The sequence below is a fragment of the Xenopus tropicalis genome, chromosome 7, assembly GCF_000004195.4.
Source record: "Xenopus tropicalis strain Nigerian chromosome 7, UCB_Xtro_10.0, whole genome shotgun sequence".
NCBI classification, from domain to species: domain Eukaryota; kingdom Metazoa; phylum Chordata; class Amphibia; order Anura; family Pipidae; genus Xenopus; species Xenopus tropicalis.
Window position 1 is genome coordinate 61,714,498 of NC_030683.2, and position 20,128 is coordinate 61,734,625.

At 38.4% G+C, this 20,128-nt stretch overlaps 1 protein-coding gene across 3 annotated transcripts in view; it reads right to left on the reverse strand.

Annotated features, from left to right (window-relative positions):
• The window catches only part of frmpd2 (FERM and PDZ domain containing 2), a 137,579-nt gene extending 122,992 nt beyond the window's left edge, over nucleotides 1–14,587 (reverse strand). For 2 of the 3 annotated variants that reach the window (XM_031905727.1, XM_031905728.1), the window contains exons 1-3: nucleotides 14,324–14,587; nucleotides 13,960–14,085; nucleotides 12,445–12,578 (exon numbers count right to left, since the gene is read on the reverse strand). In XM_031905727.1, coding sequence (XP_031761587.1) covers nucleotides 12,445–12,578; nucleotides 13,960–14,085; nucleotides 14,324–14,351 — 288 coding nt within the window. In that variant the 5' untranslated portion in view covers nucleotides 14,352–14,587. The remainder of the gene's footprint in view (nucleotides 1–12,444; nucleotides 12,579–13,959; nucleotides 14,086–14,323) is intronic. The other variant, XM_012967740.3, reaches the window with a different exon arrangement.
• Between the last annotated feature and the right edge of the window lie 5,541 nt (nucleotides 14,588–20,128).

A 20,128-nucleotide genomic window follows, 5' to 3' on the forward strand; every position in this document is an offset into this window, starting at 1 on the left:
TAAGTTTGACATCCGTGGTGGGCAAGTTATTTGAAGGCTTGTTAAGGGATCACATTCAAAATTATGTAGTGGAGAATGCCATTATGAGCAGTAATCAGCATGGCTTTATGAAGGACAGGTCATGTCAGACCAATTTAATTGCTTTTTATGATGTGGTAAGTAAGAAGCTGGACAGTGGGGATGCAGTAGATATAATCTATTTGGATTTTGCCAAAGCATTTGATACCGTTCCCCACAAACGACTGCTTTCTAAGCTAAGGTCTATTGGTCTTAGTGAAGTCGTTTGCACATGGATAGAAAACTGGCTACAGGATCGGGTACAGAGGGTGGTTGTTAATGGCACATTCTCTACTTGGAATAAGGTCCTCAGTGGGGTCCCTCAGGGTTCTGTACTGGGTCCACTTTTGTTTAATTTGTTCATAAATGACTTAGGGGAGGGTATTATGAGTAATGTATCAGTGTTTGCAGATGACACAAAACTCTGCAGACCAGTCAATTCTATCCAGGATGTGACATCCCTGCAGCAGGATCTTGACCAAGTGGCAATCTGGGCAGCCAAGTGGTAGATGAGATTTAATGTGGATAAATGTAAGGTCATGCACCTGGGATGTAAAAATATGCAAGCCCCGTATACCCTTAATGGGACTGCACTAGGAAAATCCATAATGGAGAAGGACCTTGGAGTCCTTGTAGATAATAAACTTGGCTGTAGCAAGCAATGCCAGGCAGCAGCTGCAAGGGCAAACAAGGTTTTGAGCTGTATTAAAAGGGGTATAGGTTCACGGGAGGAGGGGGTTATTCTTCCCCTTTACAGAGCGCTGGTAAGGCCCCATCTAGAATATGCTGTTCAGTTTTGGTCTCCAGTGCTCAAACGGGACATTATTGAGTTAGAGAGGGTCCAGAGAAGGGCAACTAAGCTGGTAAAGGGTATGGAAAGTCTCAGTTATGAAGAAAGACTGGCCAAGTTGGGTATGTTTACACTGGAGAAGAGGCGCTTAAGAGGTGACATGATAACTAGGTATAAATATATAAAGGGATCATATAATAACCTTTCTAATGTTTTATTTACCAGTAGGTCCTTCCAACGGACACGAGGGCACCCACTTCGTTAGAAGAAGGGTGGTTCCATTTAAACATTCGGAAAGGATTTTTTACAGTGAGAGCTGTGAAGTTGTGGAATTCCCTCCCCGAATCAGTCGTGCTGGCTGATACATTATATAACTTTAAGAAGGGGCTGGATGGATTCTTAGCAAGTGAGGGAATACAGGGTTATGGGAGATAGCTCTTAGTACTAGTTGATGCAGGGACTGGTCCGATTCCCATCTTGGAGTCAGGAAGGAATTTTTTCCCCTCTGCGGCAAATTAGAGAGGCTTCAGCTGGGGTTTTTTGCCTTCCTCTGGATCAACTAGTAGTTATGCAGGTTATATATAGGCATTATGGTTGAACTTGATGGACGTATGTCTTTTTTCAACCCAACTTACTATGTTACTATGTTACTATTGCTGTTGTAAAACACTCTCCCACTTTATCCTATGCTCCTCCAAAGACTCCTGGCCCAAAAATCCTAACAGTTGATAGATATCCCTTCCTAACATATTTCCATTGCAGCATACATTTTTCCAATACTGTGATTTCCCTATTGTACATGTAGGGGTTTACCAAAAATGGCCCTTAGGACAGACACCCCTAGGACAGGCCACAAGGTGGTGCTAGTTAACAGGGACACTGGGATGACTGGGTTCTAAATAGTTAACAGGGAGTATACCTGTAGTTCGGGTTGTGGCCACAGGGTGGTGCATAGGCCCATATAAGGGGATGCAGCCATGTGCTGTAGTCAGACATTTTAGACCAGGGACTGCTCCAGTAGTGGAGTGCCCCTGGCACAGTTTATAGGTAGAAGGTATATAATAGGTCGCTCCAGGAGTGACATGTAGGACACCAGAGTTTAGAATGGGCGGACATTGCCCCTCCAGGAGTGGTAGTGGGGTTAAGACCCCCCAGCATTACATCTGCTGGAGTGCAGGGCCACAAGTGGCTAGGTAGGTGGACCAGGTCACCTCTAGTCCAGGAGTCCGGATCTGAGGATGCTTAGGCGAGAGTACCGGTGTGGGTCCCTGTGGTGAGGCTGCCTAGCGGGAGTACCGGGGAGAACTCCAAGAGGGGGTGCCTCCTGGTGCGATTACCGGGGAGATCACCTAGATGGGAGCACGTGGCGTGAGTACCGTGAGTTACCCAACAGGAAAAGGTTCTCAATGAGAAGTAAGGAGATATGCCCTGCATGTGTATGAAAAGATATGTGCCACTCCTGGAGAGGTTCTGCTCTAATAAACCGTTGCATCTGATTCACATATACTACTGTGTCTGAATATCTATCCAGCCCAGAGGACCACTACCAAGCTGGTAAGGAATAACCCCAGGGGGGTATATCAGCCAGGAGTAAGTGGGTCCCAAGAGGAGTACAGAATCCTATTCGTTTCCCAGGGTGTGGGAAGTTCCACAAGATCATCCCTGAGTGGAGGCACGCCAATTAAGGGAGAAATCCCTGTGAACCCCCATAGTAAGCGGGGGCTCAGGACTCCTGTAGCGCCAAGAATAAGTAAACAGCAGGTAGCAGCACTAGAATTTGCTAAAGTGGACTACATACATATCCTAAAGTTTAAAAAAAATGCCTAAATGCCTCTGTAAATATGAGATCCTACGGAAGAGCAGTAGGGCCACCCAAAAAAAAAAAATTCCGGTGAATTATGACTTTTTAAAGTCATAATTATGACTTTTAATCTCATAATTATGACTTTAAAAAGTCGAAATTCTGACTTTTAATCTCATAATTATGACTTTAAAAAGTCATAATTCTGACTTTTAAACTCATAATTATGACTTTAAAAAGTTGAAATTATGACTTTTAAAGTCAGAATTATGACTTTAAAAAGTCAAAATTATGAGTTTAAAATCTCATAATTATGATTTTAAAATCTCATAATTATGAGTTTAAAATCTCATAATTATGACTTTAAAAAGTCATAATTATGACTTTTAAACTCATAATTATGACTTTAAAAAGTCGAAATTATGACTTTTAAAGTCATAATTATGACTTTGACTTTTAATCTCATAATTATGACTTTTAAAGTCCTAATTATGACTTTTAAAAGTCATAACTATGACTTTTAAAAGTCATAATTATGACTTTTAAAAGTCATAATTCACCGGAATTTTTTTTTGGTGGCCCTACTGCTCTTCCGTAAAATCCTTCCTTTCAGGGATAGATCCTGAAGTTTTGATTTCAAAAGAGCATTCACTCTGTTACCTTTATAATATGCCTATACCCTTAATTTCTGCAGGTTATTTTCAATTTGATCTAATAGAAGTGTATTTATTTGCCTCCTATTGACCGCAGCTGGTTTGACACAACCTCAGAGTTCCCCTCTGATAACTGACTTATGAGCACACCAAAGCTTTGCAATCTTGATGTCCTCCATATCATTTAGATTAAAATAATCCCTAACCTTTTTTTCAATTATAATTTTCCCTGTAGTGTAGCCAATAGTGTAGGATTCAGTAGCCAGAGAGGAGATGGATTGCTACCAAAAGCCCGCTTTATACCTAAAAAAACAGGGATGTGATCAGACCAATAATATTCTCAAATCTAGACCTTTTATAGACTCCAGTAAATCTCCAAAACAAGACTTGTGTACCAATGAATAAAATGTATAATCCCTCATCGACGGATGCTGTATCCTCCACGAATCATATAATCCAAAATATTACAAGATATTACTTAGATCCGAATTAGTAATTTTGGTGGAAAGAAAATTTGACCTATCTCTTAGTTCTATACACTATTAAATACCCAACATTTAAATAAGCCTACCTTTTTTAAATTCAGCAATCTTAGTAAGTACTGTACCTGGCTAAGAAATACCTTCTGACCCATATTTAGTGCATACAAATTTGTTAATGTAAAAGGTAGTCCATCAATTGTACATAAAATAATTAAGCATCTAACCAGGGCATCAGCATAATGTTGCTGGTATTAAAAAAAACAAAACACCACATAATATGTATACAAACACAAAATAATAACCAGTAGCTTACAAGGAAAAGAAAAATTAGAGAACATTGTACCCCACCGTGTTCCCATACGAAAAAAAGAAAAACATTTAAATAATAGAAAAGAAATAAGAGAGGCCAAAAGGAAAAAAAATGTATGCACCTCCCGAGTATGGCTTCCAGAACTCGCATATCCATTATCCACAATGTGTATTCCTATACCTCTCAAACTCACCAAAACAGAAAAAAGCAACAAAAAAAAAACCAATACCAAAACCATCTTGTGTACTGGCCCACTCAATATACTATCAATAAGGTGTGGGGGAAGAGAAAAAAAAAAGGAGAATTTTCCCGCTTCTTTTCTTCTCTCCTCTCCTGCTTTTCTTCCCTTCTTCTCCTTTCTCTTTTACCCTTTTCCCCCCACACGAATTAACAATGGTCACTTGAGGAATGTTTCTTTACAGGCTAGTGGCTTGTATCACTTGCCAATCAGGCACAATCCGCCCCTGTTTTCTTGGGGGGGTTATGACCCGGAGTTTCAGTCACAAGTCCCCATTGATGCAGCAGTTTCTTGCCTTGCTCCGGTGTCATAATAGTCACTAAGGCCCATTTCTTGTACAAATCACTCGAGCGGGAAACCCCCATCTATATACAATATTAGCAGTCCATAAAATAGATGTAACCTGGGCAAACTCTATCCTTCTCTGCAGAGTTGCAACTGATAAATCCGGAAATGTCTGAAGCTGCCAATCCTGATCAGAGAGATTCTGACTCAACCTAACAGCCTTAATAAGCAGCCTTAATTAATGTCTCTTGCAGCATTCACGGGTGCATTCCTAGGTTTTGCTATCCTGTGTATTCTAACGATAAGTAGCTCATTTGTGGTATCAGATAGAATCTTAGACATAAACTTTTGAAAAAAGTCTTTAAGTTGGTCTGGCTTGACTGTTTCAGAAATTCCTCTTACAAGGAGGTTATTCTGACGTGAGTGGTCTTCCATTATCCATTATCCATTGTCTTTAAACTCGTCACATCTTCCTAAAGCTCCACAATCTCATCAGTCTGCAAATTTTGTGCTGTCACCAGCACCATGTACACTGCCTGTTGACCTAAATCATGGATTTCAGCCTGTATCTCCAACAGCATCTCTCTAAAAACAACCTGTAGGTTACTATGCAATGTGGCATAGCCTCCTTTCAGCCTCCTTTCTGTATTCAAATTCAGTATTTTGTGTTCTCCCTGTTAGCTGCTGCGCAGTCTCCAATCCACTCTGGGGCGAAGCTGTAGCCTATATTACCCCAGGCTCATCACCATCTTGGAGCATGGCATCCTCTGTTACATAGTTACATAGTTACATAGGGTTGAAAAAAGACCATTGTCCATCAAGTTCAACCCATCCGAGTAAACCCAGCACACAACCTATACTAACCAATCTATACACTCACATACATAAACTATATATACAACCAGTAATACTAACTGTAGATATTAGTATCACAATAGCCTTGGATATTCTGCTTGTTCAAAAACTCATCTAGGCCCCTCTTAAAGGCATTAACAGAGTCTGCCATTACCACATCACTAGGAAGGGCATTCCACAGCCTCACTGCCCTCACCGTGAAAAACCACCTACGCTGCTTCAAATGGAAGCTCTGTTCCTCTAATCTATAGGGGTGACCTCTGGTGCGCTGATTGTTTTTATGGGAAAAAAGAACATCCCCCAACTGCCTATAATCCCCTCTAATGTACTTGTACAGAGTAATCATGTCCCCTCGTAAGCGCCTCTTTTCCAGAGAAAACAACCCCAACCTCGACAGTCTAACCTCATAGCTTAAATCTTCCATCCCCTTTACCAGTTTAGTTGCGCGTCTCTGCACTCTCTCCAGCTCATTAATATCCTTCTTAAGGACTGGAGCCCAAAACTGCACCGCATACTCAAGGTGAGGCCTTACCAGGGACCTATAAAGAGGCAAAAATATGTTCTCATCCCTTGAGTCAATGCCCTTTTTTATACAAGAGAGCACTTAATTTGCTGTAGTAGCCACAGAATGACACTGCCTGGAATTAGACAACTTGTGATCTACAAAAACCCCTAGATCCTTCTCCATTAAGGATGCCCCCAACACACTACCATTCAGTAGATAGTTCGCGTTTATATTATTTCTACCAAAGTGCATAACTTTGCACTTATCAACATTGAACCTCATTTTCCAGTTTGCTGCCCAGTTTTCTAATTTTGTCAAATCGCTCTGCAAAGCGGCAGCATCCTGCATGGAACTTATAGTTTTGCACAATTTAGTGTCATCAGCAAAAATAGAAACAGTACTTTCTATGCCCACCTCCAGGTCATTAATAAACAAGTTAAAAAGCAAAGGACCAAGGACTGACCCCTGCGGTACTCCACTAACCACACTGGCCCAATTAGAAAATGTTCCATTTACCACCACTCTTTGTACTCTATCCTTCAGCCAGTTCTCTATCCAATTACAAATATTATGTTCTAGCCCAATATTCCTCAATTTGATCATTAACCTTCTATAAGGTACTGTATCAAACGCTTTAGCAAAATCTAAGTAGATGACATCAACTGCCATTCCAGCATCAAGGTTCCTGCTCACCTCCTCATAAAAGGCAACTAAATTAGTCTGGCAAGATCTGTTACGCATAAAACCATGCTGGCACAAACTAATAGTATTGTGAACTGCAATGTATTCAACTATCCTATGCCTTATTACCCCTTCCAGAAGCTTTCCTACTACTGATGTCAGACTAACAGGCCTATAGTTTTCAGGCTGAGAACGAGATCCCTTTTTAAATAATGGCACCACATTAGCAATTCGACAGTCTCTCGGCACCATGCCAAACCTCAACGAATCCTGAAAAATTATGTGAAGAGGCTTGGCAATCACAGCGCTCAGCTCATTTAATACCCTGGGATGAATCCCATCCGGTCCTGGACCTTTGTTTACCTTTACATGTTCAAGTTACCTCCTAGACGCTCTTTGCATAGAACACAGATAGCTTCAAGGGGGATTGCTTAGGAGTTCCCTAATCTATATTTCACTCTTTATTAGCCCCCAAATAAAAACCTAGGGAATAAAAACCTAGGAAATCTCAGCTATTCTCTCTTAGTTTTGGCCGGAACACCTCTACACGTGTCCTACATCTACGTAATTAAGAATAAATGTTTTAGTAGAGATAATAAAAGTCTTCCATGTGCCATAACCCTTAATTTTTTATTTTAACCCTTTAAGTGCCACAGGACATAGAATCTACGTCCTGTGTATAAAAGTACATAAGTGCCACAGGACATAGATTCTACGTCCTGCTGCACTTCCGGTTTTGGGAGCGGAGGAGCGGCTTTTCAAGCCAGGCACTGCCTCTCCCTTCCTCAGCTTCCCCCTCTGCCCCCCCCCCCCTTCCTGCACCACCTACTCACAGATCGTTCAGTGCAGCTGCCTCTCCTGTGTCTCTCCAGATTCTTCAGCCCAGGTAAGTGCCAAATACACACACAATCACACACTTATTACACTAATACACACTTATACTTATACTTACACACACATACATTTTTGGGAGGGGTTGGGGGGTTTCACACATTCAAAGCACTTATAACACTCACACTTACTTGCACACACACACACAAAACACATTTTACCTAGTGTACACATACACACTTATACACTTATGTAATTTTTTTTTTTTATTGCATCGTTTTTATTCTTGCCTGAAAAAAAATGTTTTATTGCCATTGCGGATAGTGTATTCGACAACTGCACTGTGCAATACCTTTTGTGTATTATTTTGGTGTTTCTGCTACGTTTTCTGTGATTTTGGTGCATTTTTGGGTATTTTATTGCATTTTTAGCCATTTTATTGCATTTTCAGTTATGCATAATTGTTGTTCGCTTGACTGTAAAACTTATTTGCCCAAGCCAAAATGCTCAAACTGTTATTCTGACCGCAGATATTATTAGGCAAAAAAGTGTTTTTTTTTTATTCTTATCAATTTTATTGCATTTCACATTGTTCTTTGTTACTTGTCTTTGCACATGCTCTCTGCTGTATTTCAATTTGGCATCCTCTGTACCCCACATAGTTTGGTAAATCTATGCATATTGGGCATCAAACTGTTCAGTAGACCCCTGGCATTCATACTTAGAGTGTTTTATGTTGGTACGTTACTAAATGTGGGGTACATAATGGGGCAACATGCAAGCTTTGTGATGATTTTCAGAAATGTCACAAAAACCGTTCTGTTTAGTATAGCTTTGTAGTTTGGTAGTTTGAAGTAGAAAGTTGTATTTAACCATTTTTGTTTTGTCAGAATGTGTACTTTTGGAAAATATATGGTTTTCTAGGGTCTTCGTACTGTTAGGGGGTCTTATGGCACATAATACACATACCGCGTGCAAAAACTGCATGAGCCGGAGTGTCTTATGTGAAAATTCATATGCACTATTACTTGGGTGCCCCTGTACACCACATAGTTTGGTAAATCTATGCATATAGGGCATCAAACTGTTCAGTAGACCCCTGGCGTTCATATTTAGAATGTTTTATGTTGATTCGGTACAAAATGTGGGGGTACATAATGGGGTAAAATGCAAGCTTTGTGACAATTTTCAGAAATGTCATAAAAACCATTATGTTTAGCATAGCTTTGTAGTTTGGTAGTTTGCAGTAGAAAGGTGTATTTACCCATTTTTGTTTTGTCAGAATGTGTACTTTCGGAAAATGTATAGTTTTCTAGGGTCTCTGTACTGTTAGGGGGTCTTATGGCACATAATGCACATTACTGTAGCTTATATTGCAGCGTATACACTTTGTAGAAATGGGTGCCCATTTTGGGTACACAATGTGCATCAAACTGTTCAGGGGACCCTTGGCTTTCATATTTAGGGTGTGTTTTCTTGGTACCTAATGTTATGTGGGAGATATAAAGTTTGAAGGTGGAAGATTTGAGGTGATTTTTTAGAATTTTCATAATTTTTTATAGAAACTTCTGAATTCAGTAAAGCATTGCCGTTTGGTACTTAGGAGTTGGAAAACATAGTTACTCATTTCAGATTTGTCAGAATGTGTACTTTTCAAAAATATATGATTTCCTGGGGTAAACCTAATGTTCCAGGAGTTTTGCTTTGGAATCTTAAGTATGCCGTATTCTGCTGTAATGCTTTGAAAATTTAGTAATTTACTGCTGGGAGTTTTTGATCTATAGAAGTCAGAAATCTCCATAAAACTATACAATATCAGGTATTGGCACGTTCGGGAGACATGAGGCTTTCCAAATCAGTTGAATTTTTGTCCATAAAATAAAATATGTTTCTAGTATAAATCCACATATCATGAAAAATAGCATTTTTTTTTTTATTTTTTTTTATTTCAAGCTCTAAATCTTGTTCCAGAAGTGGAAATACACAGAAACTAAGATTTGGAAAGCTCAGGTTTTCCTGAAAAAAACAATATGTATTTTGCCTACCTAAACTTAACCCTTCCCCCAGTAAAAGCCCCTAAATTGAGAGAGCACAGAATGTTTACAAAATGTCTGGCACTGAGGGGAACCGAAATGTCAAATTCTGCTGGAACTTAAAGGGTTAAGATTATTAGGCATTTACCTGTGTAAAAGTCAGTGTAATATTTACAAACAAATATATATTTACAGTAATGTATATTTTGGGCCAGATTTAAGGAGTTTTGAAAAACTATAGTTTGCAGTGTGAAAACACCATTGCCGTCTAGGGGAAAATCTAGAATTAAATTAGAATATAAGGTTTCTTCACTAAATTGAATCTGTGCCTTTATTCTTTAAAAATGAATTTCAAGTAAATTTTGTCAAAAACATGCTAGTGTTTACTTGATTTTAAGAACAGTATCATAGAAAGCATATAAAATAAGCGACATCACAAATACAGTGTATCATGTAGTAGTGCAGAGCAATCTAGAACAACAGTGTTTCCTGTAACTTCTATGATGTACCTACTGCACTGCTATGTACACATTAGCACAGCCATTCAAAAGACTACAAAAATGGAAAGAGGACATTGTCCACAAACGAAAGTGCTGACCTGCCTCAGATTCAGATCTCACAGCTACATAACATCTACTTTAAGGGAACACTGCCACTTTGTACCAAACCCATAACATATAAATATATTCATATTTTTAACAGATTCTAGAACATGCCATTGCTGCAAAGCACCGGACCTCTCACTTGGAACAAATTGTCTACAATGACTTCTTAGGTACCAAAGTGCCCTTGATTTGCATGTAAAGCATGTAGGGGGCTTTGACACTGTGCTTGGCTGATGTCAAAATATGACTCAAAATGCCCTAAATCACCTTGTGTTCCATTTCTCTTAAGGGGATGGTGACAAGTTACAGTTTTAACTGGAATATGTCTTGGATATATGGAAATGCCCTGATAGGTGAGACAATCCGAATGTTGCTCTGTCCCCAAGTACATCACTTACAAAATTGTCTTAGAGATGACAAAATGAGTCTTAGAGAAACACAAAGTAAGCAGGGCACAGGGAAGAGGGGGGACTACATTACAAAATGTTAATATGCCATGTCACGATATTTTAGTGACACATTCTTGTTACAACCTAAAACGAGTTGTAATTCTAAGCAACCTTCCAATATACCATACATTCAATAAAAATGTTTAATGGTTTTATAGTTATTTGTAAATGTGAATTGCTACTGAAAGAAAAGTTTGTCTGTCCCTTTCTATTCTCAGCACTGCTTGTTCTGACTTTCAGCACAGAAGTAAGCAGCTGATTAGTAGACCTGTGAAGTATTGTAGAAACTGCAGTAATGGCTGGAGAAGAGCTGACTTCTGTTACATTGTTTCAAATACTGCCATATTGTTTATGAAAGACAATAGAAGATATATCCAATAGAAGATATATCAACCCTCACAAGTATGATTTCATTTTATATACCTCTTTCTACCACCTTATATGTCATATGATGGAAAGTAAATAATAAGGAGGTATGGAATAAAAAAGTGGGTGTGTCTGAAATTTTACAAAACACTATTTGTCCCTCTTGCTAGACTCATAAAGATGGCATGTCTATAAAAGAGACTTTACCATTTGGTATAATAGGTAGCAACATTTTATTCTATCTTTTTAAATAACATCTCATAATTGTTAAACATATTCACTATGCCATGTACAGCAATTTTGCTATATATATACTGATTAAAACCTCTCTAAAACTTCTCAAATGTAATTTGCTGGGCATTTCCCACTAAAGTTCTCTGGCCGGCCAGCTGTGACCAGCTGACAATAAGATTTATGCAGGCGCATCTGAGTGCTATGTCATTCTGTGCAGAGCACTTGCTTATAGGCACACTTAGAATTAGATACATCTGCACTATTATTGGCAAAAAAGCAGGGAACAGGGACTGCCTGCTGATAAAGTTGATATGCTGATATGCTGGGACCAAATTTTTTCCGCAACAAGCTAAAATCAAGCACCAGTCTTGTGAACAGTAGATAAGTTTTAATTATTATATATTGCAAAATTGTTTTGCATGGCATAGATGGTTTGCATAAACAGATGTTTAGCAGTTATTAATTTTTGCCTTTATATGCCATTTAAAGTTTTATTTTTGAAACATAGGGCTAGCCAACTGGGGCTCAAAGGCTGGGTGTGGTCCTCTATACATAATTGTCTTACTACATGACAAAAGTTGAAGAGCACTGAATTAAGGTGTCTATTGCCATTCAAAAAAGAGTTCCACCAGCACACCCTTACTTCCTCCAATACTAGGTGCACAGCCTAGAGAGTTGGAACTCTCACAGGAATCCAGCAGAAAATTGACTGGCACAGCGAGTGTGATGCAAGCGGGGGTTAGCCCCTGCGTGTTTATTCAAAATATAGCATTAACATTTCAGGGGCATACCCCTGAGTCACGCATGCCCTATTGCCATTCCCCAGCTAGTACTCTACAAGCCATATTTCGACCCAGGGACATCATATTATGTTGCTTGTCTGAGACAAGGTTTACAAATGATTTCATATATTATTTAATTGCCATTCAAAAAAGAGTTCCACCAGCACACCCTTACTTCCTCCAATACTAGGTGCACAGCCTAGAGAGTTGGAACTCTCACAGGAATCCAGCAGAAAATTGACTGGCACAGCGAGTGTGATGCAAGCGGGGGTTAGCCCCTGCGTGTTTATTCAAAATATAGCATTAACATTTCAGGGGCGTACCCCTGAGTCACGCATGCCCTATTGCCATTCCCCAGCTAGTACTCTACAAGCCATATTTCGACCCAGGGACATCATATTATGTTGCTTGTCTGAGACAAGGTTTACAAATGATTTCATATATTATTTAATACAGATCTTTATATGGAAATCAAATATCATTCTACCTTATAAGTCTGTTTAGACTCTCGGAACACTTCTGGAGCTTTAAATGGAACAGTTTCAGGATGAGATACAACATGGAAAGACAGATTACCAGATCCTGAAAGCACAAGGGACCAAGGCGAGATTGTGTTTGAATCTGTAAATGGAATTACAAGAAAAATCTTCTTAAGCAAGTTGTTGTTGAAACACAAGCTGAAACCTATTTCAGAAAGTTGACATATTGCTAAATTTTCCAAAAGCATTATTTTTCATATTAATTTAATTCACAATGGATGTAGCTTGGCTGTCACATACTGCAATCCTTTTGTCCCTAGCACTCATCTGAACTAATAAATCAGTGTATAAAAAGTATTTTGGTTAGTGGGTAATGATGAGCAAAATTTTTCAGCAGTAAATTTCCGCGTTTCACCATTGTTTTGCGACCCAGGAGCCAAAATTTGCTACGGAAAAATTTGTCTTGCGTGGCAAAACAAAATGCAGCATGTCAAAAAATATTGCTTGGACACACCATCATTTTTTTGACACGTCATTTTTCACGTATCCCAATTTTTTTGCCGTTTGCAACTTTTTTTTTGCTAATTTTTCAGTGAAGCAAAACAGGACAGATTCCCTCATCACTATTAGTGGGTACAGAGTGTCCTACATTAGGTGGTAAAGTAGGTTTTGTGTGCGTTGCAAAGACTGCAGATCTATGGTCTTATTTATTTACTTGGCAGATTCGCTGCAGGTGTTTGCACTCCGAAATGATGTGCAAAAACTTGTGCCTGCCCAATGAGTACAGCACCGCTTGCCCCCACTTGTGTGTTATTCAGATTTTTAATCTGCGTAAGGTACATACCACAGCAATACCTCTGACTTAAGTCAAATGTAAATAAGCACTAAAGGGTGCCTTTTTGCAGCCCTTGGTGTTACTGCACTTGGGGCAGGGACAAGTGGATGACCCCCCCCTACTCCTGTACATAAGATGCAAGCCAGATGGACCAGATGATTCACTTATGAAATATTGCTAAAATGACAGAGAATATGTGTATTGGCACTGTATGCCCCATGCATGTGCATGTCCCATTTGCATAATATATTATAGTAATGATATTAAAACTGTTTTTTTAATAGCATAATTGATAACTACCACTAATTTCCAGGAACAACTTCTAGTTTTGACATCCCTGGAAATTCTTGTTCCTGGTTTTTAAAACTAAACACGTTTATTGAAGTGTTTTAGCAATCCTATAAAGGGAGTCTGTGCTATTCTCATTTTGTAACCCATATATATTGAAAGCCATGCTTATAAATAAAGCTTATTTTAGTAGATATGACATGGATATTCACTGGAACAAAATGTCTACTTAATCTCTATTTGTGCCTGGGACCAAACTTCCAGCTGGTATGCTTTACAAAGCATATGTATATAGTTCAAAGCACATAATGTGTATGTGTAACACACAGCTAATGTAGAGGCAGTCTGTGTACTGATGTACTGCAAACAAATGAAAGAAAAACCTGAAACCTGAACTTACCAACAGTTGCATCCTTCTCAATATGCTCTGTAGCTGCAAAAAGCAGTGCCCACACTTCCTCCTCACTCAGAGGTTTTCCCTGCACCTTTAAAATATGAGCCAAAGAAATCCAGGGACCACTCATTCCTAACAAGTTACACACCCAGATATGTTATAATTAGAACAAGCAGTCTAAAATGTGAAAAAATGATCAAGATCATATATAGACAGCAACATAAAGGATATAATTTATATTTACTTATATCATTTGTACTGAAGTTATGTCAAAGAGTAAAAATACACAGAAAGGTAAAATTTCTAACAATTGTTCTATTTTTGAAACTACACTATAAACAAAACAATTATGTTTCACAGGAAATCTTACCTTTAGAATTGTTTTCAGAGACCGGCATTACTTGTTTGCTGAAACCAGCCTGTTTTACATACTGAATTAGACAAACTTCCCTGAAAGCTAGAAGGCTGGGCAGCTTCTGTGTATCTTTGGTAACTAAGCACCCTGAACAGCATTAGTGAGTGACTCTAAAACAAATGCAATCTGATTGACAGCAGTTACCCTAGCATCAAGACTCCAACAACTGTTTGTTCTCCTACAGCCGCATGTTTGTTTACAATGATCCAATTTAATATCAGATTAACATCCCTGAAAGGGACAGCCAGATGGCAGCTTTCAGTCGGATTACCTGAGGCTGAAAGAAGGCTTCTTTCTGGTATATATTCAGGCATAGACTTTTTTTAGTGTTAGTATGTAAACATATAGGGGCACATTTACTAACCCACGAACGGGCCGAATGTGTCCGATTGCGTTTTTTTCTTAATGATCGGTAATTTTGCGATTTTTTCGGCGTCTTTACGATTTTTGCGTAAAAAAACGTGAGTTTTTCAGCGTCTTTACGATTTTTGCGTAAAAACGCAAGTTTTTCGGCGTCTTTACGAAAGTTGCGCAAAGTCGCGATTTTTTCGTAGCGTTAAAACTTGCGCGAAACGTCGCGCCTTTTAAGTTTTAACGCTACGAAAAAGGCGCGACTTTGCGCGCAAGTGTTAATGCTACGAAAAAATCGCGACTTTGCACAACTTTCGTAAAGACGCCGAAAAACTCGCGTTTTTACGCAAAAATCGTAAAGACGCCGAAAAACTCGCGTTTTTACGCAAAAATCGTAAAGACGCCGAAAAAATCGCAAAAAATACGAAAAAGTCGCAAAATGTTCGTTTCCAATCGGAAATTTTTCCAATTCGGATTCGAAATCGTGTGTTAGTAAATCAGCCCCATAGACAATGACTCGGTAATTTAGAAATCCAGCATTGCAGTTTTGTCTATCTGAAACTATGTTGGGAACCTCTAAATGATGTAAGGGGACATTTACTTACCGCACATGCAGTTTGCAAAGAGCAATTTTAAATGCAGTCGTCATGGTTTTTACCCACAAAGTAGAACAGATGCCGCACTCACAGGTCTTAGTGAAAAAAGCAGGAACATTTATTGTGTCAAGCTGACGTTTCGGCTGTCTCCACAGCCTTCCTCAAAGTGAACAAACATTGCAACAAACCCACATTTAAACCTAAATTGGCACCAAAATGCATCCAGTGATGTCACACAATTTAATTACCTATCATAACCCACCATCCGTGCAGGAAAAAAAAAACACAACTGTAATCAAAGAGAAAAAAAAATATGCAGAACAGTTTGTATGCACAATCTAATAGAGATAAAATAAATAAGTATAAGCACAAAGAGAAAGTATATATAAGAGAGAAGCGAGAAAGTAACCTGTATCGCTAAACTGCAAACCTCACACGCTGTCCTGTATACGACTCATGAAAATGGGGGACAAATGGGCGACAGATGGAATAAAATATCTGGGGATATACGTAACTCAGAATGAAAATTTTCTATATCAGATAAACTATATACCTATCTTTGATACAATAGATAAAGATATACAAAAATGTTCTAATATTTGTTTATCCTGGGTAGGCCATATAAACATTGTTAAAATGTTAATACTTCCAAAAATATTATATGTCCTCCAAAATATGCCAATAGATATCCCCAGAATTTTTTCCACTAAAATCAAAACGAAAATATCTCAATTTATTTGGAAAAATGCTAAACCTAGAATATCCTATGAAACATTAACAAGAATTAAAGATATGGGTGGTCTTGGTCTCCCATGCATAGAAACTTACTATAATGCATCACAATTATCTAGAATAATCCTATGGAACAATGGAAATCAGGTATCTCCAAGTACTAATGCAGAAAAAGTCATTATCCACTTTGACCAAAAAAATACAGATCACAAAAATCACCAAAACAGACTTAACAGTACATCCAACTATAAAATGGTGGCATAATAAGGAGTATGTTCTCTCCCCCTACCTATCTTTACTAATACCTCTATGGAACAACCCAGAATTTCAACCGGGCATAGAAAATAAAACACTTGAGATTTTGTCAGAAAACAGAAACAAACCAATCAGAATAAAAGACTTCATAGAAAATAATGCAATATTATCATTAGAAAAAATAAATAACAAACTGGGTGTAAACACCAACTCCCAAAATATATATGAGCAAATAACAAAATATATCCATTCCCTCCAAATATTAAACAAACAGAGAGAACTTACCTGGCTAGAAGAAATAATTGAGAGAAGATCCCAAATTACCAGAATTTTATCATTCACCTATAAGAAATTAATAAGAAAAAACAACGGTAAACAACGGTAAAACTTGGGAAAAAATTTGCTAAAATAACTCTAAAATATTTATATCCACAAAACTGCAAGAATTTAACTACAAATTTTTATCTAGGTGGTCCTACACCCCGGTAAAACTCAAACACATGTATAATGTGTCAGATATTTGCTGGAGGTGCAACTTGGAGAGAGGATCGTTTGAACACATATGGTTTAAATTGAAAAAACTCAAAAAGTATTGGAGCCATATTCAAAAGGTAATCGATCAAATATTTCCAAATGAAATAATACTTAACTCCTCAATAGTAATGCTATTATATGATACAGGTAGTAATAAAACAATAAAAATCTGATGTTACTAATCTCAGAGAAAAATCACTAAACAACTGAAATATGTCTCTTGAATTTTTATTTTGTGAATATATCAGGTATCAGACAATTTGTAACAATGTTATTTATGTTTAAAAGGACAATTTGGTAAAGCTTGATTTATTTTATATATACACTAATACTTACCTTTTATTCCCCCCCCCCCCCTCTTCTCTTCTGTACCCTTCTTACCTATGAAAAACAAATACAAAGTAAATGGAAAAAAAAAAAGAAAATGGGGGATATCAAATAGCCAAGTAGGGGAGAATAATCAAAGCCAAATAAGTTAAAGAACAAGCACTACTGAGAGCCGATCGTGGTCCCGTGCAGGGAAGCTGTGGTCGCGCTTAGAGAGCAATGGTGGCATATAGTTCAATGTGACATTCTTGTTAATCACAGGGGCTCACACATACACATTAAGCCAGTTCAGCGACCCCACATAAATCATAGACCCACTCTTAGTTAGATGTCCCATTTTTGAAAATGAGGAGGTCCAGTATTGGAAGCACGTCTTTCAAAGATGACTATTGCTCATTGTTGTGGTATATATTATAGAACTGATGCGTGTGTATTTATTGCCAACAGCACAGGTTGTTACATAGGGGAAGCAACAGAAGTAGGTGTAAGGAGAGAGCGTACAGGAGAGAGAATAAGTGAAGTGGACAGGATCATATAATGTAGAAGGAAAAAGGAATCTAAGCCACCAAGATACAAAGTATCTCGCAGGTATCAAACAAAGTGCAAAAATGCAGCAACAAACTATCAAACGTCATAGCAACAAATTATTGGTCGAATATCCCCAGTTACACACTGCAAGTATGTTCCAACTCAGTCCATCAGGAAAACAAGGATCAGTATATTGTAAGCTGTAGTGCATGTATTGCATGGATCCTAATAAAGAATGTAATGTCAAAGTTGTGAAGCTTTGTTACTGTCCTGTGTACTAAATCGTAATGTAAAGCACACAATCCAACTACAGAGGGAGGGCAAGTGTAAGATACTGGAGGACCCATATACAGTCAGCCCGTTAATGCTGAATACGATTCTAGTTCATTCAGTCCACTGGGGCTAATGGTATTCAGACAGTGTATCCATCTCAATTCCCTCTGTAGGAGTTTTTCACTATTACCACCACGAACCAAGGGGGGTATGTGGTCAATTATCATACATCAGCTAGCCAATGTGTGTTTGTGGATCAGAAAATGTGCTGCTACTGGTGTATTAGCTTCGGCCGATGTTAGTGCTGTCTGGATTGCAGACGTATGATTGGCCATTCGGTCCCTGAATGTTGTGATGGTCTTCCCTATATACATTAAACCACACGGGCATTTCATGAAGTAGATAATAAATTTGGATGTCCAGGTTAGCCTGTGTTGGATTTGGATCACCTGACCCGTATGTGGATGATTAAATGTAGGTCCTGAAATAAGAGCGTTACAGGTGGTACAATGGGCATTTATAGCAACCCAGTCATGTGGAAGGAAGCGAAGTGTTTGTAGTGGTGGATTGATAACAGTGGCTTGAATCAGTCTTTACCAGAATGCCTCTCAAACTGTGTCCCCTCTTGTAGGCAATACGTGGGGGATGTCTAAAAATAGGCTGTAGAGTGCCGTCTTTTTCCAGGACTGACCAATGATAAAAAATGGAATTAATAAGAGGTTTTTTGTCCGGTGTCAATGTTGTGGTAAATGTAAGTCTCTCATCTGTCGTTCTCTGTGGTGCTTTATCTCCTGCATTTAGAACAAGAGCTTGTGAAAGCGCACTGGCTTTTTGTCTGGAAGATTCAAGTAGCTGTGGTCTGTATCCTCTCTGTATAAAGCATGTCTCCAGTTCATCAAGTTGATTTTGTAATCGTGATGGATCAGTTATTTCTTACCATCCGTACCATTGGGTGAGTGAGTATCTCTGCAAGGTATGTGGAGGGTGGCAGGAAGAGAAGTGCAGCAACATGTTGTGGTCAGTGTCCTTTCTATAAGTTGTGGTAGTAAGAGTTGAACCCATCACGGATAATGCCAAGTCCTGCTGATGGACACCATAAAAGTGTCACAGCATTTCAAGGCAGACGCAAGTTTTTCCCTTACTAAGGTAAATGTGAAAATTATATGGGCATAAATACATATAGTGATCTCTAGTGGCCAAAGTGTAATGCTGCAATAATACAATATACACAAACATAAATATAAAGTGAGTAAGTAAAATTAGTAGATAAATGAGGAGGAAAAAAGCATTGGGAAGTTAAAGGTCTATGGAGAACAGAGAGTACAAATATGAAAAATGCATTAACAAACACAGAAGAACAGTAGTTTAAAAGAGTGCATTTGGTTTATGAAGTTTAGTAGGTGTGGATCTGAGCATGGGAGTCTTGGGTATGTAAAAAAGTCTCAAGGGGAGGTTATTTTTTCCACGATTCGCGTTTTTTATGCTAAAACTTGATTTTCACCATTTATTATTTGTCAAAAAATGCAAATGTAAAAATATGCCATCTAAAAGCTGTTGAGGTAATGTAGAAGTCATTGGGAGCTGTGCTAGGCAAATTGTAACAATCTTAATTTGTGGTTTTAAAGGTTTTCCGGCTATAAAACGTTAAAACCATAAAAAATGTGTGGTTTTCATGTTCTTTAAGTTTAAAATTTTAAATCATTATGTTGGATTGAAAAACCCAACATACTGTTCTTCGACTTCAGCTTATTCTTCTGCTTTATCTTCTTCTTCTTAGTGCCCCCCATTTTCTAAACGCTACTTCTCCTACAGTTTTAGGGGTACAACACCCAAACTATCCACACTTCTTCGCCCTATAGCGGAGCAGGTTGCTTGTGCTTTTCTAAGCGATCCCGCGCCCTGTTTTTTTTGTGATGCCACTCTAAACATCTCAATTTTTCCATTGACAGGGAAGATTTTCAAACTGCTGCCACTCTTACAGCTTTGAAGCTACACCCCCCAAACTTGAATAACATAATCATGGGCTCACCCCAAATGAAACAGCAGCATTTGTTGGATGACCCAAAGTGGGAGGGGCCAACAACAGCCAATCAAATTTCACCCATTGGGGCCGATTCACTAAAGTCCAAAAAAACTAGTGATATTTATAGCATGCTTTAAAAAT